Source organism: Phyllostomus discolor, chromosome 4 (assembly GCF_004126475.2).
Source record: "Phyllostomus discolor isolate MPI-MPIP mPhyDis1 chromosome 4, mPhyDis1.pri.v3, whole genome shotgun sequence".
Lineage (NCBI taxonomy): Eukaryota > Metazoa > Chordata > Mammalia > Chiroptera > Phyllostomidae > Phyllostomus > Phyllostomus discolor.
The window spans coordinates 1,746,591-1,768,874 of record NC_040906.2 but is presented as its reverse complement, the minus strand read 5'-3'; the positions used below and the strand labels follow the sequence as shown (position 1 = coordinate 1,768,874).

Sequence of the window (22,284 nt, the reverse complement as noted above, 5' to 3'; positions counted from 1 at the left end):
TTATTAGGCCATTTTCCCCATTATTAACCAAAAGGAATTTTTGAAACATTAAATTGGAATCAGATACTTCCAGTGCAGATAAATCCTACGGTTCACAACTGTGTGTTTCAAGTTAGGTATGTTACAGGCACTTAGAACATATTAGGTATAAAAATGAACTCATCACCCTAGCCAGTTGGCTCAGTTGGTTGGAGCGTTGTGTCGTAAACAAAGGTTGCAGGTCTCCCACCCTGAGTGCGCCCAGTCTCTCACCCCTCCCTTGTCTGCCTGCCCCAGGGCTGGCTCTGGGCACGCTCTGGAGGAAGGTGGGTTTCCAGACCCTTCTGCCTCCTTGTTCCCTGCTGTGCTGTGAGCACAGGTGTGGATCCAGAGCCCCAGATGGCTCCCCTTCTTCCTTCACCGCACGCCACACCCCACATCTCTCTCCCGTTGTCCCAGCCCTGGCTCTGCTCCCTCCGGTCAGCCATGGCCGAGCTCCTGAGACAGGACACAGGGCCTGACAGGCCTTTGCCTTGAAGCCCTCACCCAGACCCCTGCTTGCAGCCAGGCGGGGGGTCGGCGCTGCAGGGTCGTGATTCCCGCAGACTCTCCACCAGGAGCAGCAGCGTGCCCCCAGGCTCTGCCCAGATGCCCTCTAGGGAGAGACCCGGAAGGTCTTGGAGGGGATGGAAGAGAGGGTCCCAGCCCACCCAGCAAACACTGCGCCCAGTGATGCGCCCTGTCCCAGCCTAGGCTTCCGCCCGCCCCTGGGCGGGGCCTCACGGCCTCGCACAGCAGCAACCCTGACAGACCTCAGGGTGGCCGCTGGGATCGCCAGGCCCAGCTCAGGTACCCAGCTTAGGCTCCCTCATGTGGCAGCCGGGTTCGGAGGGCCATCCTTAATTTTTCAAACACTTTTATTGAGGTACAGTGTAGTTTTAGTAACTTTATCAAGTCATGCGGCCATCACATGGAATGTGCTAGAACAAGTTCGTCCCTCCAACGAGATCCCTTGTGCCCATTCCCAGTGTCCTCTCGTCCCGTACCCTGCCCCAGGCACGCTCTAATCTACTGTCGGTCTCCGTAAATTGGCTCTTCTGTGCACTCCTTTAGATGGGCGCACTCCGTAAAATAAGGCGGTCTCTTGTCTGGCTTTCTGCTTTTGAAATTAATCCACAAAGTCACGTGTGCCAGTGGTTTGTTCCTTTTCATTGCTGAAAGGTATGGGTGTGCCACGTCATTGGCTGTTGGTAAGTCTATGGTTTGTTTTAGAAACATTTTTGATTGGGGTGTGATATTTTTTGGTGGCCAAATATATTGTGTATTTTTTTTTCTTCAATGTTCCTTGGAAATTTGAAAAGGCTATGTCTTGGGTGTTCAAATACAATAGTACAGCTGTATGTGGTAGTCAATTCATGCTTTTAAAAAGTTATTCAAATCTTCTACCAATTTTGTTTATTAGTTCTCTTACATTAGAATCTTGGACTGTAATTGCCACTTTGTCAAATTCTTGTTTTTCCAATATTTTAATGTAATTCTGAATGTAATAATAGTTCAATATTTATACCTTTTCTAGAATATACATTCTTAAGAGATGCAGGCCACTGCAGTGGTGGGGGCAGCGTCTGGTAGCGGCGCCCGCAGCGATGGAGGAAGCGTCCGCAGAGGTAAGGGGCAGGCCAGGCGGCGCTGTTCTAGGTGGAGAGAGAAGTGCTGAATGGAGTTGGACTAGACAGCTCCCCGTCCAGTGCTGCTGCTCAGGGGATTTTGTGAATATGGGCAGCCAACATAGGACCTTGCGGGGAAATGGAAGATTTAGGGAAGAGAAGGGGAACCAGAGGAGAACATTTCCACCCAGGCACGCCTTGGGGAACTGCTGGCAGGTGCCGTTGTCTTAAGTGGAAAGTGGGCAGGTTGACCTCTGCCTCCCAAGTTAAATGTAGTTTGTCTTCACACCTCCAAATTTCCTTTTCTGTAGTAATGGTAGAAGAAAAAATAAACAGCAGGAAAAGCAAGATGACTAAATTTTATTTGCTTATAATTGATTGTGGCTTAAACTATTAAGTGAACTTCAGAAAAAAATTTAATGCTATTTTAAGTGAGAAGGGAAGTAATGGATTATTCCACAAATGGAATTAATATAATTGACCATACATTTTGGGGGTAAAATAAGTTAGATTACTGCCTTATGATAGGAAAAAAATTTACATAGTATAGAAAGGGTGTGAGGCACAGTACATGGAATAAGTTATAAAAGAATAATTTGTAATTGTGTGGTGGGAAAGGCCACAGAGACAGACTTAGAAAAGGCTGATCCATTTAACTAAATAACTGTAAAAACCCCAGTATGATAGTACAAAAAGTAAAAGATAAGCAATAAACTAGGAAAAAGTCACATATTATAAATAAGAAAAACAAAGAACTAGTACCCACAACATAAAATGAACACCTGTACAAACCTCTAAGAAAAATGCAGTCAGCCCATGAGCTTGTAACTGAAGCTCATGCTGCTCTCCTTAGCTCCACCCCACTTCCAGCAGCTTGTTAGAGCAGCCCTGTTCAGCCTTGTCACTCACAGCACACACACACTGATTACTGAAGTGTTGCAGCAGAAAAAGTATTTTTGCCAATCTGACAAAAAATAGGCATAATTTTGATTGATTTACAAAAAAATAATAATAGTAATTACCCTTTTTGTTCCAAAGTGACTTTTTAAAAATTGAGGTGCCTATACATATATATATGAGGATTTCTGGTATTAGAGATTAACCAATCAGATGCAACCTTATTTTGAGGCATGACCAATAAGTTGGCATCTCTGTTATGTTCTGTGGATTTATGGTTTAAGACAGGTTAATGCTCTGTTGGCTGTTGTCATTTTTTTATTTGAAAGTTTAAGGGAAAGCAGGTCAGTGCCCTGACTAAATAGTCAGGTATTGCATGTTCTAAAAATTCTTGGGGCACAGTGGTTGAAAACAGCTGTATTGGAATTGGAATCCAGGCATTCTGTTGCTAACCTCAAACTCCACGTGCCTAGAGGATCTCATCATCCTCTGCCCCTCCCCGCTTGCTTCCCCCCTCTCTTCTAAACCCGCTCCTCTTCAGAAAGGCCCTCTTCTGTAGCTCCGGGTATTCCCATTCAACTGTAAACCCAAGTCACAGCCCTTGCCATGACGTTAGAGCACGGCTTAAGCAGGCAGTGGCCCACTGGTGAGTCGTGAAACCAGCTTAGCTGATTGAGATCAGCTTTTCTGTAATAAAATGAATAGACCAGAAAATGCCAGAATGCACTGTACGTCGTCGGAGTAGTTACTGTCTTGTGAAATTTGTTTCACTTATTCACACACATATATGTGTTGTTTACTGGATCTTTATTTTAGAAATGCCTGTTGTTCCACTTATTTATACATTCATTGGTTGATTTAGGGCATTGTATGTGCCCTGACCAAGGATCGAACCTACAACTTTGGTGTATTGGGATGATGCTCTAACCAACTGAGCTATCCAGACAGGTCCTGTCTCCTGGATCTTGATATAAAACTTGTTTCTGACTGTGTTCTTGGGCAAAAAAATACATATATATGTATATATGTTAAAATATATTTTTATATATTATACTTATATAAACATATCAATATTAGCAGCTCTCAGATATAGCCACTAATCTTCTCCCCCTTCTCCACCATTTCTAACCGGCCACCAAGTCTTGGCGGTTATGGAGCTGCTAGACCAGGGCCTTCCTCGGTCCCACGTCTGCACGCTTAGTCTGACTGCTTCCAGTCCGCCCCTCACGCCTCCGCTCTTCCTGTGGCTCCCGGCGTCTAACCTCTGTCTTCCGAAGCCTCGGAATAAGAGCCAGACCCCTTAGCACGTCACTACAGGCCCTTGTGCTGTTCGCAGTGTGGTCATTCCCATAGAGCTGTTCTACTCCAGACACAGTGGCTGGTGGTGTCCTGGAGATGCCACGTTCTTCCACACAGCTAACTTTGTAGGTGCTGTTTGAGTCACCTAGGGTGACTCTTGTGTCTCAAAACACTTTTGAAATGTAAGGTTTATTCAAAAATTGCCTCTCCTTTCCTCTCAAGCATTGACTTGCTCATCATCACAGCTCTGTCAAAACTCGTTACCTGTATCACATTTGTGTTTGCTTTTCCTATTTGTGACCCTTATGGGAGCCGCGTGTATTCGGGTGCACCACACATGCCCTCTTTGCTTCTGCAGGCCTACAGCTGGAGCTAGCAGGCACTCGGGTACTCCTTGCCACTGAAGGAGTTCGAGAAGAACTGTGGCCACTGTCGTAGCTGGGACCACCATAACAAAAGGCCGCAGACTGCAGGGCTTAAACAGCAGACACTTCGGTTTTACAGCTCTGGGGGCTGGAAGTCTGAGTCAGGGTGCCGTGCGGTCGGGTTTTGGTAAGGGCTCTCTGCCAGGCCTGTGGATGGCGCCTTGCAGTGTCCTCCTCACAGGGTGGGGAGAGAGAGCAAGCTCTCTGGCACTTGCCCCATCTTGAGGGCCCGTGTCCGTGGCCTCATCTAGCCCTGACTGCCTCCCCAAAGGCCCCATCTCCAGTTACTGTCACGCAGGGAGTTCGGGCTCCCACATGGGAGTCTTGGGGGAGACACAAATCAGTCCATCGTGGCAACCACCAGGGGTATTTTCGGGGGTAATGTGAAGGTATTTCTGCTTTGGGAAGAACTTGGACCAGAACACATCTGAGTCCTTTACTGCTGTTTAGAACCTGTAATGTCCCTGCTGTTAACATTTTTATCCTTTTTTTCCCCAACTCAGATGGGCCTTCTAATCCTAAGAAAGGAAATTTGTCATCTTCCAGTGCTTATAAGGAAGCCAAATTGACTTTTCGTGATGACGACTGGGATTCCTTGGCACAAGATGAAATTGCTGACGACAGAGACATGAGCAGTACTGACCAAGCAGAGCCGCTGCAGCCGTCTCCTCCTGCAGCTGCAGGCGCCAGCCTGGAGCGCGCGTGCCCTGGGTCACGGGAGTTTGCAGACAGTGTCGACTGTGTGTTCTTGAATGAAACATACTCTGTCCCTTATGCGGAGTCAAAACTAAGGAATGAAAATGTTCTGTTAAATTCAGAATTAGCTTCTGAAATGCAGGAAAGAGAGGAGTTGTTTTTTGATGTTTTGGAACATAGTAAGATTCTTGACTTAGAAGGAAGCTACCAGATTTCAGATGACGACGATAAAGAAACTGCTGAAGAGGCGCAGAAGCACGGCGGGGATGAAACCTCGCAGCAGGAGTACCACAGTGAGGAAGAGCAGGAATACCTGAGCAGCCATTTCTCTTTTGACAGAGCAAAAACGTCAAGTGTATCCGATCTGGAAGTGGTCGGGCTAATGGATCCAGGTTGTGAAGGTAAACACGCTGGCAGTCCGGAAGCTGATCGTGCTAGGTTAGAAAGGAGCTCTGGCATCTCTTTAGGTTCAGTTGATGTTTATGGACAAGAAGATTCACCTCATGTCTCCAAATTTCAGAATTCTGTTGCACTGAGCGAGCACCATAAACCAAAGCATGAGAAGCGTCGGGAACAAGAGACGAGTTTAATGCGCCGCACAGTGTTCGATGAAATTGTACTAAGCAGTAGCCCTCCTGAGAACCAAGAGTCTCGGTCTAACAGCAGTTTCTTAAACCCTCAACAAGCATTGAAAACTAAAATTTACACTGGCAAAATTAAATCTCAAGTAACTGAAACTAAAGACTTTTGTGGAAATATAACTGTTGAGAACAAAATGTTACAACACCTTGAAAATCCTAGCATGTTGCCACGGGACAAAGCTTCGGAGACAGTCCCACAACCCTATCAAGGTAGCCAGACTTCCTGTTCCCTGTGTGACGACTCAGCACTTTCCGCCTGTGAACGTTCGTCCTACATGAGCCTGCCAGGCACCCCTCACTCAGCCCCGGGGTCTCCTCCCCCGCCCAGGACTGGGGGCACAGATGCTCAGGACGTAGAAGAAGACGGCTCCCTAGAAGGTGCTGCCGGCAGTGCTGCCGACCAGGCGTCCCTCCTCGGTGTGGAAGGAGCGCGTCCTGACCCCGTGACAGGGTCACTGCGGCGCGCTCTCACCGTCAACCAGACAGCGGACGTGAGCTCCGACTTCAGGGCCTGCTTCACGACCAGCCGCGCAACGACGGCCAGGCCTTCCGTGGTGTCCACGTCCAGCAACACGGAGATAACGATGATGAACAAAAGGCGCCCCGGCGAGTGTCAGAAGGGAAGGCACCGAAGCGTGGCCTGCAACACAGACTGGTCCTACTGTCCAGGCAGTGAGGACACCCAGGTGGCCGTGATGAAAGGGCCCCTGGGAAAAGCCTTCTCAGTTGACAGTGTAAAGCCCGGTGGAAATTTTCTAAATAAGGTAAAACCAGCACGATTAATAATGGAATTTTATTTGGCCTTATAAAGGGGCAGTGTATGTTAATGTAAGTCGGATTCTAGCAGGGGTTCCTGAGACACTTGTGAGAAAGTGCCGGGCGGAGGGGAAAGGCACATAGGCTGTGCCAGCCCTGTCCTCTCCTGGTGGCTGCTGTTGCCACCAGGTCCTCTGGGACCTGGGCTTCACATCCTGCCAGGTTGGAGGCGCAGGGGGAGGGTGTGGTGTTGGGCATATGTTTCTAATCGGATTTTAAATCATGTTTGCAGGATTCCCTGGAATTAAGAAAAACACTTGCTATTACAGAATTAAAGAAACATCCTGAGAGGTAAATTAGATATGCAAGCTTGCAGATACACATGGGGGATTAGAGTAGTGATTTGCCTGTTGTAGGGCACACAGCCACATAGACGAGCAGCTTAAACTTAAAGCAGGGCCTTAAGAGATCGTCTGCTTCAGTGATTTGCCTTCAAACAAAACAAGTGTCAGGGCAATAGAGAACAGTAACGCTTTTTCACTCGCTGAGATTCCAGTCTCAGTAATTCCTTGAGAAACTCATGGCGTCTTTCTTCAGCCCAAACCAGAGTGATTGAGTTAGTCCATTTTCTTTCATTTGATCCCCTATAGACCACAACAAAATAGCATTTTTGGAGAATGTCGTGTACATGAAGAAGTAAATAGCCACTTTCACTGGGATACTTTAATCTTGATTTTAATTTATTGTATAATTTACTTTGCATTCATTAGATACCCTTATAATTGACAACACAAAGGAGAATCAGGAGGTGGATAGGGGAGGGAGGAAGGGGAAGCTTCTGAGAAGCCAAATTAGGTTTCCTTCTCTGAGGTCATTTACTTTTCCCATCATTTGTCCTCCTGTCTTCTGAGTTTGATTTGGTGTTCGGCCCTGTAAGGTTAAGAGGTGCTTTCCTGGCCCAGAAGCGTTGAGAACAACGAAACGTGGCAACTAGCAGCAAGAACTGTTAGTATTTCAGGAAATGTAGAGATTTGGGGCTTTTTGATAGAATAACAGCAAAATGTTTGCTTATAATAATGACCCTTGATTATTAAGAAAAATGTCTGTGATATCTATTTGCTATTTAAAAGTAAAACACATTTAAGAACAGTTCCATCCAGAATGCTCATAACCTTTAAAAATGTTGGACAGAGCTGGATTTAGGTTGAAAACCTATTGATTCTGGATGAAGTCAGTACTTGACTTCGGAATCCCTTTTTCATAAAGTATGAATTCGAGAATCGTTTACTTCCTTGAGGTCTGAAAGGGCTGTATTAGCTTTGACCCTTACTACCCTTGTTTTCTGGGACTGTGGTGTGCTTCTACACCCCTTCCGTGTTTAGTGAAGGTTGGCTTTAGCTCAACGAGTAAGTGGAAGAAACTTAAAACTGTTTTTTGAGGTACATCAGTAACACAAAAATACTTGGTGTCTTAACCAAACCTGTTCTTTTATTTTAAAGGGAACCTCAACTTTCTAAAGACAGGGAGAAGAATTTGCCGTCCAAGTGCTGCCAGAAAATAATGCAGAGAGCCGTCAAAGCGGAGTTGCAGCTTTTAAACGTCCACTACCAGCTGTGCCATCGCCACTGCAGTGAAATCTACAGGCTCGTGATGGAGGACAGGGAAGGGCTCAGCAGGTGGTGGCCGGCTTCAAACCTCTGTCACCTCGGGAACGTGCCGCCAGTTTTACCCTCACTCTAGAAAATGTGTTTGATTTTCATAACCAAAGGGCAAGACGAGGGGCAGATTGTAACTAGAGTTTAAGAAGTAATACATTAGAATCTCATGGAGAGACAACAGTGTATGTTGGGATGATGAATCCAGTAAAAAGATAAATTTGGTGTTTCTTACCAAGTCCAAGTTCAGATGCAGTCAGTTGCAGGTTTCACATGACATCCGTCACATTCTCTCTGGCCTGTGTACTGAGGGTTGCTGGTACTGCTTCTAGGAACACGTATTTTCTGCGGTTAAGTTTCTTAACCGGTTAAATACTCGCCGAGTATTTAAAAGAGAAAAGTTTAAAGATTTGATAGAACCAAATATATAATACAGTATTAGTGTTAAATGGATAACTTCAGCTTAAATCGGTTTTGTGAACTTAACTTTTGGACAGGGATTTATCGGCGAGTTCCGTGCACAAGGAGCTGGGATCGGCACTGCTGTCCGTGCTGGGGGACCTGAAAGTGAGGTACGTGAGCCTGAAGGAGAAGATAAACAAGGGCGTCCCCCTGGAAGAGCTGCCCCCGCTGTCCGTGGAGTCGAAGTTGTTGTCTGCCTTCTCCGCTTTCGCTGCCAGGGTACGCGTCTGCGTCTTAGAAGTAAAATGTTTACTTTAGTTAAACAAAACATTTTAAACTGAATGATTTTTTTTCCGTTTTCTGTCTTTCCAGCTAATGAAAAAAGAATCACATGTGTAAGTTATGGTTTCATCTAATCTAGGCTTCATTTGATATTAAAAATTGCTTAATTTAGTTAATTTTAAATTTTCTGGTTTGGTCCTTATTTAGAAAATTGACAAATTCTTTAATGAAACGTTTATCTGTTTAGCTTTTCAGGAGCAGATTCCGAACTAGATAATCAGATAATATGTGATGTTGATGTTTCCTCAAGCCTGAAAAAGACGCTCTCTCAAGTGAGTTTCTTACGTAGTTCATCAGTGTAGAATCTTTGATTTTATGGCTCATGCGAAGGAAACTGTGATTTGCGGAAGTTCTCACATCCTTGTTTGCACTCAGCCGGCTTACTCTGTGTGCTCCTGTCGGAGGGCCGGGCCGCTACTGATGAGAAGGAACAGAGGGTTTCTTGACCTCTCGGGGTCTGAAACGTTTGTCACTCTACAGATTGTGAAGTGACATCGAATGATAAATTACATTTCATTATCAAGTGAGGCGGTGGAGCAGGGCAACCAGAGTTCATTTCTACTTTCTGACTCTAGTTTCACTCTGAGGTTATATTTTTTGGGTAGTCTTATGTACTTAGATGCATTCCAAGGACAAAAGTGAAATGCTTGATTGATTTATATTCCTTTATAATATTAACAAATGATTAAAAGTAAATTACTCTAGCTGTTTGTATTCCATTGTTCTACTCATCTCCATTATGCACAAAGAGTCAACAGATCTAAAAACAGATACTGATATCCTCACATTTCTTACATAGTTGGCGTTAATGTTCTAGAGAGTTCGTTTCCTCATTGTGACAGTAGCAGCGATATAACCTGCTTATTTTTAAGAGTACAAGATGTAGATATACATAATTTATAATCTAAATTTTGACTATAAGACAGTATTTTAAGTTGGGATTTTATTTTAATAACCTGTCTCATCAACAGGTTATGTGTGAAAGCCAGTGTAGTATGTGGTGTAACGTGTCTTACTTTTAGCTACTTACGTGCCATTGTCACCGTTTTCATAGCCATGTGTTACCTGTAACATTACTTGCGTTGTACTCTTTAAACAATCTCCTTTTTAAATGAACTAACGTGTGAAGAGTAGCTTATTTACTGTTACATTTGGAAATGTGATATTACTTCCCATGTATGTAAGACATGCGGAAGCCACATTAACCACATGACTAATAAATGTTAAAATGAGAAATACTTAGATGCATACGTCCGAAAATCATCTGAACTACTTCTAGTGTGCGTGCCACACTCGGCTGAGTGGTGGGGGCTGGTGCGGCATCCCGTCCCTGCACACAGACGGGGTCCGTTGGAGCCCTCGCTCTTGCTGGTGGTGGGACGGACTCAGCGGTGAGGCGCTCAGCTTCAGCACGCTCCCCGGTGACTCCGGAGAACGGCTTGGCTCTGAGCCTTCATCGGGGCGGGGCTGATTCGGGGACCGCCACGGAGAAGGAGCACCGCAGTTGCTGGTCCTTAGTCGTGGTCACTGTTTTTATTTTAATCCCCAGGTGTCTTTATTATCTGATAACAGTCATCCTAATCAAAGCACCTCACCCAAGGAAGACGGTTTAAAAAATGGCGATATAGATGGATACTTCAGTCAACTGAAACTTGATGACAAAGGTCAGTGTAAAAATATGTTGTCTTATGTCATCACCATAGAGCAGTAAGGTTTAAAATATCTCTGGTGCTTATTCGTTATATTAAAATAAATATGTTTAATTGAATGGCATCATTCTGATTATAAATGATAAAAATACTTTACTTACCATGTAGTTGACATTTTTAAGGCTACCTAATACTCTATCTGATGATGCCTAATAATAATACAGACATTTACTCTTCTGGTTCATCTTTTCCAGTCTGAAAATTCTGCTGTCCAATTTGTAACTCTGTAAATTGTAATGTTTTTATTTTGTCCTCTGTGAAAAGGGGTGTGAAACAAGATTGTGATCGTTCCAAAAAGATCACAAAGAAACTTTTAAAGACGTAAAAAGCTGCAGTACCGCTTAAGCAAGCCTTTCAAAGACACCTGCCAGGAGTCTGCGTGGAAAGACAGCGCAGGCGTCTCTGGCGGCAGGCAGCTCGGGGAGCAGACGGAAGAGCACGTGCCCCTCGGCTGCCGAAAACCCCTCAGAGCCTTGGTGCTCGGTGCTCCTGTTTTGCTGATACGTACTTGTACATGTGTACATAAAATGAGTCATTGTCACTGTGCCGATTCGTTTTGAGAAGCTTTCGGGTAACTTCTCACAGGGGTAGATGTGCAGAGTTCATAGCCATTCACGGTCCATTTTCAGATTGCAGAAATCAAGACGTGAGTGAGGACTGGTTCGATGCTAGAGAGAGCCTGGCGGGAGCCGACTGCTCGGGAGACAGCCGGACGGAGCAGGCCAGACGGGGCCTGGAGTGCGCGCCCGGTGGGTCCCCGACGCTTACTCGTTTCCACAGAGCGCTCACTGTCCCCTCCGGTGCTGGGGCGGCTGAGCTGTTGTAGTGCTTGATTACGGTTCATGGCTTTTCTTTGTAAGTGTAGAAAGTCAGAAAGCTGGCCACTTGGAGGTCAGTCTTTAAAATCAATTTAAAATGTTCATTTCTCTCTCAGAAAGCTATCTGCTGAGAGCATAAATCCGAGACGTAGTTAGGAGGTCGCGGCCCAGCACCCTCTCCCGTGCTCGGGGCCACCAGGCCTGGGCCAGGGCCCTCTTGCCCTCAGCTCTGCAGTGTGTGGGAGTGCGCACTCCGCCCCGTCCCGGCCGGCGGGCGGGGGGCCGCCAGGACTGCCCGTCTCCCTGGCGTGCCGGTGAGAGCCGCGCCCCTCCGCTTCAGGAGGGTTCTCCCCGGGACGGCACCCGGCCCGCGCTGCCTGTGGTGCGGGACTCCCTCTGGCGCTGCAGTCGCTGCGCTCCCGTCGTTTCTGGTGCCAGGCTCCCGCCTGGGTTCCCCTGTTTGCTCGGGTGGGTTTGTATCTCACGTAACAACAGTGACTTCATTTTTCCTGTTTGTATAAATGCTTATTAGGATTTTTAACTAAAATATAAAAGTACAAGAAAATTAAAAGTACCTGAAGTGTGTCCAGCCTACAAGGACCACTGTTAGTAGCCTTTACCATTCTTAACACACGAGGACAGTTTATGGTGGCATTGCAGCATCACGTTTTGTTGTCGTAACTACTCCTCTTCCTTGCATTTTTCTCCACGTCCCTGAGCACATGCCGTGCATTTACTCACTCGGCACACTGACTGCCGTCCCACACTCATGCGTGCGTTAGTCAGCGAGGTCAGGGATGTTTCTGTGCTCTGTTGGCTGCCTCTCCGGGGCACCAGGCACAGCCCTCGGCCCACGCGGTGCTGGGCACACAGCCTCGTATTGAACCGGTCCGGGCTGAGGCGATGGGCGCCGTGCCCGCCCCCGGACCCCAGCTCACTTCCCTTCCCGCTGTGCCGTGGCCGCTGGCTCCCTGCTCGCCCTGCTGCGGGCCGTTTCCTCCCCCGGCACCCCGTGAACCCGACAGCCGAGAGCCGAGTCAGTTAATGACGGGGGAAGGGGGGTGACCTCCTGGAGACAAAGGGTTCTGTCTGAATTTTCTAGCACCCCCACTGACTAGATCTGTGACCTCAGCTCCTGAGACCTCAGGACGCTCATCGGGAAGTGGAGGCGGTGACAGCTGTACCTCACAGGGTGGCTGTGCGCGTCACGTGAGATGATGCGTAGGAAGTGCTTGGCGTGTTGCCTGGAATGTGGGAAGCACCCAGTATGCGTTAGATTGTTGTTATGCAGTGAAGGAAATAAAACTTGTGATTGTCCCTCTTCCACAAGAACTGTCAGACCACAGATGTGAGCCACTGTAAGAATTCCTTCCACACACGCTGACAGCGTGCCCTCCCTGTGTCTGTCAGGCGCAGGCTGGGACAGTGACTCCTTTCATTGCAGACCAGACTCCTCAGACTGCACCGAAAACGTGCTCTGATCTGAGTCAGGTTCCCGCCCCTCCCCCGTGTTCTTCGGCGCCACTGCCGTACACCTGCTGTTGATGCTTGCCTGTCACAGAGGTTTGGGGGTGTGGTTTCCCCAGCAGAGCACATGCAGAAAGAGCCCCAGCCAGCATTAGCGGGGTGGGTCGGGGTGCTGTGTGCGATCGGCATCTCAGACCTTCTCTGGACCGAGAAGGGCGAGGACACCGGCTCAGGCAGGACGCACTGCATGGCTCTGTTTGGGCAGTGGTCCACTTTTGAGCTACAGGGAGCTTAATGCCAACCAGTCCACCTTTATTTTTAAGATATTTTTAAGACCCAGAAATCCTAAAAGTATACTCCAGGCTCTTGGTCTTCAGGCTAGTGCTGGTATTTGCTCATGACTTTATAATAAACTTTATGATCATAAAAAATATTTATCAGTTTTCACATTTAAAAATATATCAATATAATAATGGTTATCTTCTGTTGTTTATTGTATTTCCTTGCAAGCAGAAATCAAGAATGTCGACCCCTTACACAGAGAGAAGAGTTACTTGGTACATGTGGGCGGCCTCTGCCCTTCAGTGTCTGAGGTATGCCAGGGTTTATTTTCAGAGCTTCACTTTTAGATCTATTAGGTATTTATTTATATTTTGATTATTGTTTTCTACCTTTCACAACGTTTATTTCTCTTCTTTTAGGCTGATTTAAGGTATCATTTCCAGAAATACCAACTTTCTGAGATTTCCATGTATGATTCTTCTAATTACAGGTTTGTTTTCTAAATTCAGTAAGTGTGCATGTCAGCCCTGGCTGGCACAGCTCAGCAGACTGAGACCGGCCTCTGAGACAAAAGGTTGCCCCGTCCATTCCCAGTCAGGGCACGTGCCTGGGTTGCAGGCCAGGTCCCCAGTGAGGGGCCACGTGCGAGGCAGCCACATGCTGGTGCTTCTCTTTCTCTCTTTCTCCCTCCCTTCCCCTCTCTAAAAATAATAAAATCTTTTTTAAGAAAAAAAGGTGTGCGTTCCCTGGGTATCCGCTGTGTGCCAGAGGTGCAGTATTAGACACGAACCAAGTGGTGACTGAGTCAGGACCACTCCGGGACTCCGGGAGAGCGCTCCCTGTCCAGTGGCGGGCCCCACCTGGACAACGGCCGCTGTCCCTCACCCAGTCTCTCTCTCACTGCGCTGCTTACCGTGGTGCTCCGGGCACACAGCACAGCTGCCGGTTCGCGTGCCCTCCACCGTGCTTGGTGGCGGCGGCGCGGGGCGCTGTTGAGAGAAGGGGCTCTGCAGTGTGCGGCCCGCGGAGTTCCCAGCCCTCGTGCTGGCTGGGCCACTCTGGGCGAGCTGCTCCGTCCTTCTGTACCGCAGGCCCTTTGCCTGGAAAGCAAGGGCAGTAGCACCTGTGCCGTCGTCATAGCAGCGCTCTGAGCCTGGGGTCGGTTCAACAAGCACAGCGGTGGGCGTGGGGCCCGGCTCGGAGCGGGTGCCCGGGGAGTTGTGCTGCTGGGTCTGTTTTATCGTCACTTCTCAGTCGTGCTCCCGTGCTCCGTCCTTGGTCCTGAGCTGTGTCCGCAGCACAGTCACGTGGATGCTGCTGGTTTCTGTTTGCCACACGGCCAGAGCATTCAGAAGTATCGAATAACAATGGCAAGGGTTCAGTGGAAAACCTTTACTGTTTTTTTAAATACATTTTATTGACTAGGCTATTACAGTTTTCCCAATTTATCCCCCTTTATCGCCCCTCCGCCCTGCACCCCCCCCCACCCTCCAGAATTCCCCACCTTAGTTCCTGTCCATGGGTTGTACATATAAGTTTGAGTCCTCTGTTTCCTATACCATTTTTGACCTCTCTGCATCTATTTTATGCCACCAATTATGCTGCTGCTTCCCTGTACCTTCCCCCCCATTCCTCCTTTCCCCTCCCCACTGAACTCCCTCCACGTGATCTCCATTTCTCTCATTCTGTTCCTGTCCTAGCTGTTTGCTTAGCTTTCCTTTTCGTTGTTTGTCTTTTCTTTTAGGTCCAGTTGTTGATAGTTGTGAGTTTGTTGTCATTTTATTGTTTGTATTTTTGATCTTCTATTTCTTAGATAAATCTCTTTAACATTTCATATACTAAGGGCTTGGTGATAAAGAACTCCTTTAACTTGACCTTATCTGGGAAGCACTTTATCTGCCCTCCCATTCTAAATGAAAGCTTTGCTGGATAGAGTAATCTTGGATGGAGGTCCTTGCCTTTCATGACTTGGAATACTTCCAGCCCCTTCTTACCTGCAAGATTTCTTTTGAGAAATCAGCTGACAATCTTATGGGCACTCCTTTGTAAGTAACTGTCTCCTTTTCTCTTGTTGCTTCTAGGATTCTCTCCTTTTCTTTAATCTTGGGTAATGTAATTATGAGGTGCCTTGCTGTGTTCCTCTTTGTGTCCAACTTCTTTGGGACTCTTCTGGGCTTCCTGGACTTCCTGGAAGTCTATTTCCTTTGTCAGATTGGGGAAGTTCTCCTTCATTATTTTTTCAAATAAGTTTTCAATTTCTTGCTGCTGTTCTCCTTCTGGCACCCCTAGGATTCGGATGTTGGAATGTTTCAGGTTGTCCAGAGATTCCTCAGCCTCTCTTCATTCTTCTGGATTCTTGTTTCTCCATTCTGTTCTGGTTGGATGTTTATTTCTTCTTTTGTTCCAAATCATTGCTTTGAGTCCTGGTTTTCTTCTTGTCACTGTTGGTCCCCTGAATATTTTGCTTTATTTCATTTTGGGTGTCTTTCATTTGTTCTTTCATTTTGTGACCAAGCTCAATCAGTTCCGTGAGCATTTTGATTACCAGGGCCTTAAACTCTATCACATAGGTTGGCTGTCTCCTCATTGCTTAGCTCTGTTTCTGGAGTTTTGCTCTGTCCTTTCATTTGGACCATATTTCTTTGTCCCGGGGCACCTGTTAGGTTGTAAGGGGGTGGGGACTCAGGTAGTCACCAGCGGGGGCCGCCCTCCCTGCCGCTCTGGGGCGCTGCCTGGGAGGAAGGTTCAGGGAGGGAACAGTGCGGCTCCCCGCTCGGCTCTGGCCCACTTTCCAGCGGACGGACTCTCCTGTGAGACGGAGTTTCTCCCGCCGAGGGAACCCCGCCGTAGTGCACACTGTGCGCTCTGAGCCTCAGTCTCCCGCTCAGCCGGTCCTGCCCGCACGGCAGACCGCCTTTCCACGGGTTCTCTCCGTCCGCCCGTCTCAGTGGTCTGGTTGGTCTGGTCGGCTGTTTCTTTAATTCCTTGGTTGTCGGAGTTCCGTGCAGTTTGGTTTTCTGGCACTTCTGCTTGTTTGTTGACTTTGGATTGGCTGTCATCCTCCTTTGGGTTGTGCGAGGAAGCGAAGGGTTTCTACCTACGCCTCCATCTTGGCCGGAAGTTACCTTTATCCTTTTATCACTAAAAATGAAAGCTGTGTATTTCACACATTAAAACTGTACCAATTAAGAAAGGATCCTATTTGTAGTTTGGATTGAAATTTATTAAAAGTAGGTGTTTTAAGATCACATGCTTTTTTCTGCTTTTATATTCTAGATACGCGTCTCTCGCTTTTAAAAGAAACAATGACGCCAAGTCTGCTGTGAATGAAATGAATGGGATGGAAATAAACGGCAAACCAGTAAACGTGCGACTGGTTAAAAGTCCTGGAGAATATGTATCACCACTTTCCTCCAAAAATGGAAGGAGAGTTAGTTTGAATAATTTGGAGAAAAGCATCAACAAAGAAATCAGCTCAGCTTCCTGTATTTCCAGATTGCCCAGAACCAGGCCAAGGCAGCTGGGGTCCGAGGAGGACGGCGAATCTTTCCATTTCGACCAGGTTGGTTTTCTTGGTGGACCCCCCCTAACTGGTCTCAGTGGGTGCCGTATTGCAGTCGGGAGCTCTGTGGAGCGATGGCAGGAGAATCAGGGGTCTTTGCGTGGGAACCAGAACGTTCAGCAGAGTGATGTTAGCCGTGGGCCCCCTGACGAGCTGCATGCTCAGCTCCGGCTCCCCCGGGGCCGTGCGGGTCTCGGCAGACCCGGCTGCGGAGACACCCGTCCTCCTCTAGGGAGGCGCTCTGCCAGCGCCGTGCGGTGTCTGTGCCCCGTGCCTGTGGGCCGCGCCGCGCCGCGTCATCCCCCTCCTCATCACGGCTGACCTCCTCTCAGAGCCGTGCACGGGGTGCGGTCCCCTCCTGCACGTGCCCCCGTCCCAGCGCCTCGGGGTGAGCAGGGGAGCGGCCTCGCTCGCCCTGCTCCCCCCAACGCGTCATCTATCTCCAGGGTCTTGATGGCTCTGTTCTTCTCCCTCTGGCTTGAGCAAAACGCCTGGTGTCACACAGGCGTTCCATCCACTTTTTTAATTTTCCATACAGTAAAGTTCACTTCCTTGGTGCATATGTGTTTACACAAATACGTGTAGACATGTAACCACCAGTAAAGGGACAGAAAGTCCCTTCCAAAACATGGTCTTGTGCTCTGCCGGTTCCTGCTCTTACGTGTTCACCTTTTCCGTCGCGTCACGTACGGGGCGTAGTATGGAGCCTTGTTAGTCTGGCTCCTTCCACTTCCCTGAGTGCATCTGAGACTGGTGCGTGTTGTGTCAGCGGCCCATTCCTGTTCCTATTCTGACCACGTTTATCGGGTTTCTTATTACAGGATTTTGAGATTTTTTTCTATTCTGAATGTAAGTGCTTTTTAAGATGGATATGTGACTTACAAATGCTTGTTACTGGCCTGTACTTTGTTTTTTCATTTGTTTAATAGTATCTTTATCAGACCAGGAGTTTTTAATTTTGATGAAGTACGATTTGTCAGGTTTTTTCTTTTCTAACTTGTGCTTTTAGTGGTATATCTAAGAAACCCACAATCACAAAGATTTTGAGTGCATTTTTATGCGATGTGTGAGGTGTGACTGGAGGTCATTCTTTCCTGTGTGTGTGTGTGTGTGTGTGTGTGTGTTTTACATGTGGAATTGTTCCAGCATCCTTGTGGAAAGACAGATTATCTTTGTACTTCCACAAAAATCAGTCGGCTCTCTCTCTGTGGGCCTGTTTATAGACTTGTCTGTTGTCTTCCGTCAGCCTGTCTGTCTTTCTTCCCTTCAGGACCGCACCGTCTTGATCGTGGCTCCACAGTGAGCCTTGAAAGCAGGCCGAGTGAGCCTTCCAGCTTTGTTCTGGTTCAGAATTGTTCCGGCTCTTTGGGTCTCTCTCTCTCTCTGTATAAAGTTCATCATTCAGCTTGCCAGTATCTACCAAAAACTCCTGCTTTGATTTTTACTGGGATTATTTTTAATCTTTGGTCAGAGCAAACCCCTCTTTAATAAATGGATGAAGGAAATGTTGGTTGGTAAGACAAAGGGGAGCCCCTTCTGACTTCTGACTTCCCTTCTGATGGTGCCCTCCAGTCTGTCCCCCCACAGCCCCGTGTGCCAGTCACCCCCTCTGCACTGTCAGTGACCCCGCCCCCACGGGCAGACCTCCGCCCTGCCCTTCCCCTCCCAGCAGGGTTTTCACTTCTCGTTCTCTTGAGGTCGCTGCTCCTTCTTGTCCCATGTTCTACTGCCACACTTGCCCGGATTTGAGTCCCCCAAATTCTATTTTAGCCGCTTTTTTCATTGTCACTAGTGACTTTTTTCTTGGTCTTTACCCCATTGACCTGTTTTTTGACCATCAGGCCTGAGACTGGATCAGCCTGTGTTGGAACTCGTTCCCTCAGTGACACTCGTGTGTAAGGTGAGGTTTGGTGTGTGGCCTCGGTCCACAGCAGGACAGGAGGAGGCAGCGGGCTCCCCGGGGGCCCGACTGGAGGCCAGGAACCACGGCTGCTCCCTCCTCGCGCGTGAGGTTTCTTGCCCCCGCAGCGCCGTGCACGCCGTTCTGCTGCTCTCCCTGCACACAGGGTCTCTGTCTGCTCGTGACTTTTCCTCCGTTGAGCTTTATTTTGCTGAATTTTAACTCTGCAGTATTTTTCACTTCACGCTTCTTTCATTTAGCAGCTCGTTTGCTCTGTGTCTCCACTCCTCATTCCTGAGTCAGGACTCGACTGGCCCAGCCCGTGGTGCTGGTGTTTGTTAGTTCAGGTAACACACGCTCGCTTCAGTCCACCGGGGCGGCGGTGCGTGTAAGCGGGGCACCCCGGGCCGGGTGGCAGCGCGTCAGCTCAGAGGACACGGGTAGGGAGGGCCCCGTTCCCTACAGCCTGTTACACTGCTCTCTCAAGTTCTCTCAGCTTTTTGTAGCAGTTTGTCGTCACCTTTTTCTTGGATTCTCTACATTTATTCATTGCATTTATTCATGTGGAAAATATTGTCTGCAATAAGAGGCAGAGGTGATGGTTAAGAATAACACATTCATAACCAGCCCTGCCCCTCATCATATGACTGAGCAAGTTACGTAAACTGTGTGTCTGAGCTCCCTTTTCTCACTGCGGGGCAGCGGCTCCCCTTCACAGATGCCGTGCGCGGTTCCAGAACTGTGCGTGGCGTGGCGAGTATACTTGGCACGGTGGCACGTAGTAGCCGTTGCTATTTACCAGTCACTTGGCGCTCTCATGGGAATGCCGTCCTCTCTGGTTCAGCTGTCATTTGAACTGTCACATCCTGAACATTTATTTATTTAGCAAACCATTATAACATACCAAGTGTGAACACTGTTGTAGGCACGGGTCAGGAAAGCAGTAATGACCAGAACAGACAAGAATCTGTGTTCCTGTAGAGCTTACATCTAGTGAAGGAGGTAAAATAAGTAAAATATGTAACATTCTGACGTGACAGATTTAATATTTCATGTATCTTGTCTGGATTTTTCATCTGGGCTTTAAAGTCTTGGTTCTTCCTTTGTTGGACTTTTATGGCAGGGTGACAAACTCATGCTCGCTGGGGGCCACATCAGCCTCGTGGTGGCCTTCAAGGGGCCGAGATAACTTTAGGACTGTATAAATGGAACTACTCCTTAACAGCTAAGGGGTTGAAATTGCGTTTGGCCCTTTGAAGGCCACCACGGGGCTGACGTGGCCCCCGGCGAGCATGAGCTGGACATCCTGTTTCACGGGACTTGCAGTGGTTCCGCACAGTTCACAGCCCACTCGCCTGGTTAATAGTCATTCGTTGCTTTTTTTTAAATTTTGTCTTTTCAGTTGGAGTCTAGGGTCCATAAGTGGAGAGGGCTCTGTTTTGTGTCACTGGTTTTGCTCCTTGCCGCCCCCACCACACGTGGGGTGCAGTCCTAGACGTATAGTTCGTGCTCAGAGCTTACTTGGTAATAAGATGCAGGACATTTGTAACGGCCACGTAAGCCAGTGGTTCTCTGTCACGCTGGGTAAGAGAATTAAGCTCCCGTGCCCTCGGCCTAGGACACCTGCCGTGAATAACGACCGGCCTCTCCCCCGTCTGTAGGAGCCGGTTGTGCCCTGTCCCTGGGGCCCCGAGCAAGTAGGCCTGTGTTCCGCGGCTCAGACGAGGAGTCCCGGTCGAGAGAGACTGGCTCAGACACAGTGGCTGCAGACACCTGCCCCCGCTGGGGGGAGGCACGCCTGCCGTTTCCTAGTGCGTGGCCCCGGCACGGCTCGGGGCGCCCTGCTGGCACCCGCAGTCCAGAATCACAGTAAAGGCCTAGGGATTTTGATGTCACAATGTGTGATCTTTATTATCCATTACTGTTACAATTTTACTATTGTAATTGTAGTTTAAAATGTATTTTAACTGGATAAGCTGGATTGTCTCTATGTAATGATTATTGATTTTAAGAAAACTTCCTGGCTGGTGTGACTCCATGGACTGAGCGCGGGCCTGCAAACCAGAGTGACAGTTCCACTCCCGGTCAGGGCGCACGCCTGGGTCTCGGGCCGGCCCCCTGGTAGGGGGCGTGTGAGGAGCAACCACACACTGATGTTTCTCTCTCCCCTCCCTCCTCCTCTGTCTAAAAAGTACAATAAGTAAAAATCTTTAAAAATAAAATTTTTTAAATGCTCTATTTAGGGTGTCAAGAAGAAGAATTGTAAACAGATTGAATCTGCTAAACCGTTACCTGACACGCCTTTGCGATTCACGCCTCCAAACACGCTGAACCTGCGCAGCTTCACCAAGATCATGAGGAGGCTCGCTGAGCTGCACCCCGACGTCTGCAGGTGATGGCCGCGGCTGCGTTTAACCAGACGTGAAGTGCGTGTGGAGTGCAGCTCAGTTCAGGGCTGCAGCCGTGTTGGAGCGTGCACAGGCTGTGGGGAGGAGGAGGCTGCTCATGTGTGCTCTCCTTCTGCACAGGGACCGCATCATAGATGCCCTTCAGGCGGTGAGGATGAGTCACAAAGGGTTTCTGAATGGCTTGTCCATTAACACCATCGTGGAGATGACGTCATCTGTGTTGAAAAACTCCACTTCCAGTTAGGAACAGAGGAGCCAGTAAGTGGTAAGTCAGTCATGTCTTCTGTATTTAGCTACTTAAAAATTTTAAGGTATTGATTTTATTTTTCCAAATAAAAAGAATATTAAATTTTAAATAATATAAATTACAAAAACATACTATATTAGTTCATTAATGCAAAATCAGTTACCCCCAAATTAACTAAGTTGAATGATGTTTATCATCTCATAGTTCGCACATCGGGATCCAAAAGTGGCTGAGCTGGGTGGCGTTAGCCGAGGGACTCTCCCGGTGTTGCGGTCCAGATGCTGGCCGAGGCTCTGGTCACCGGCGGACTGAGACAGCAGGGTCTGCTTCTGAGGTGGCCCACTCACATGGCTGTCGGGAGGTCCCCAGTCCCACCCCTTGAGGCTCAGTGAGTCCATGGGGGGACTCACGGTACTCAGGATATAGTGACAACCACGGCTACGATTTAAGGAGGCGAAAGGGTGCAAGCTAAATGAGCAAAAGAAGGGCTCACGGGGTGCTGTCCGGAGGACCCAGGACAAGCTTCCGAGAGTTCCCGCCCGGTGGGGTCACACAGGATGTGCCGTCTGCCCCGGTAGTGAGTTGGGGCGCACATAGGGAATGTCCATCGGGGAAGCCCGTTAGGGACTGAGTGCCTCTTCTCACCGGGGGCTGGCCAGGTCGGTAGCCCCTGCTTAGCACGTACCACGGTTCCAGACTCTGAGGAGGACGGCGACTGTTCGGCGCAGACCACGCTGCTTACACGGTGTTGGCACAGCGAGCCACTCCTGGGCCGGGCTGGCACCTCCCTGGGCCCCAGCCAAGGGCCCACCTTGCAGGCAGGTCATTCTAAGGACAGCAGTCCCCGGGCTTCCGTGGCAGCTCCCTGTCCACACACCTACTAGTCGGTAGCACAGCGGAGGTAGCTGGTGCGTGTTGTCTTTGGGAGGATTGCTTTAAAAGAACAATTCTGAAAAACATATGAAAAGCTGAAGTTGGCCCCTTACCTTATCTCACATACAAAACTAATTCAAAATGGATCAAGACGTAAAAATAAGAGGTAAAACTATAAAATTCTTAGAAGAAAACAGAGGAAACACCCCACAACACTGAATTTGGCAGTTATTTCTTGGATATGGCACAAAAACAGACA

At 48.2% G+C, this 22,284-nt stretch overlaps 1 protein-coding gene across 1 annotated transcript; it reads left to right on the top strand.

The window, feature by feature from the left end:
• The first annotated feature begins 1,500 nt into the window (after positions 1–1,500).
• RBM44 (RNA binding motif protein 44) lies at positions 1,501–21,149 on the top strand. Its single transcript, XM_028510693.2, has 14 exons — positions 1,501–1,646; positions 4,771–6,368; positions 6,653–6,711; positions 7,860–8,036; positions 8,513–8,696; positions 8,790–8,812; positions 8,947–9,031; positions 10,309–10,423; positions 11,098–11,217; positions 13,267–13,346; positions 13,455–13,525; positions 16,312–16,597; positions 20,741–20,889; positions 21,026–21,149. The coding sequence occupies exons 1-14, from the start codon at positions 1,574–1,576 to the stop codon at positions 21,147–21,149; spliced, it is 3,144 nt and encodes a 1,047-aa protein (XP_028366494.1). The 5' UTR covers positions 1,501–1,573.
• Positions 21,150–22,284: the final 1,135 nt, after the last annotated feature.

Bases quoted from the DNA above. Each gene is read 5' to 3' on its own strand.
- RBM44 (XM_028510693.2), top strand. From the start codon at position 1,574: ATGCAGGCCACTGCAGTGGTGGGGGCAGCGTCTGGTAGCGGCGCCCGC. The intron at 13,347-13,454 runs GTATGCCAGGGT...CTCTTCTTTTAG, and splicing joins TCTGCCCTTCAGTGTCTGAG to GCTGATTTAAGGTATCATTT. The intron at 20,890-21,025 runs GTGATGGCCGCG...CCTTCTGCACAG, and splicing joins CTGCACCCCGACGTCTGCAG to GGACCGCATCATAGATGCCC.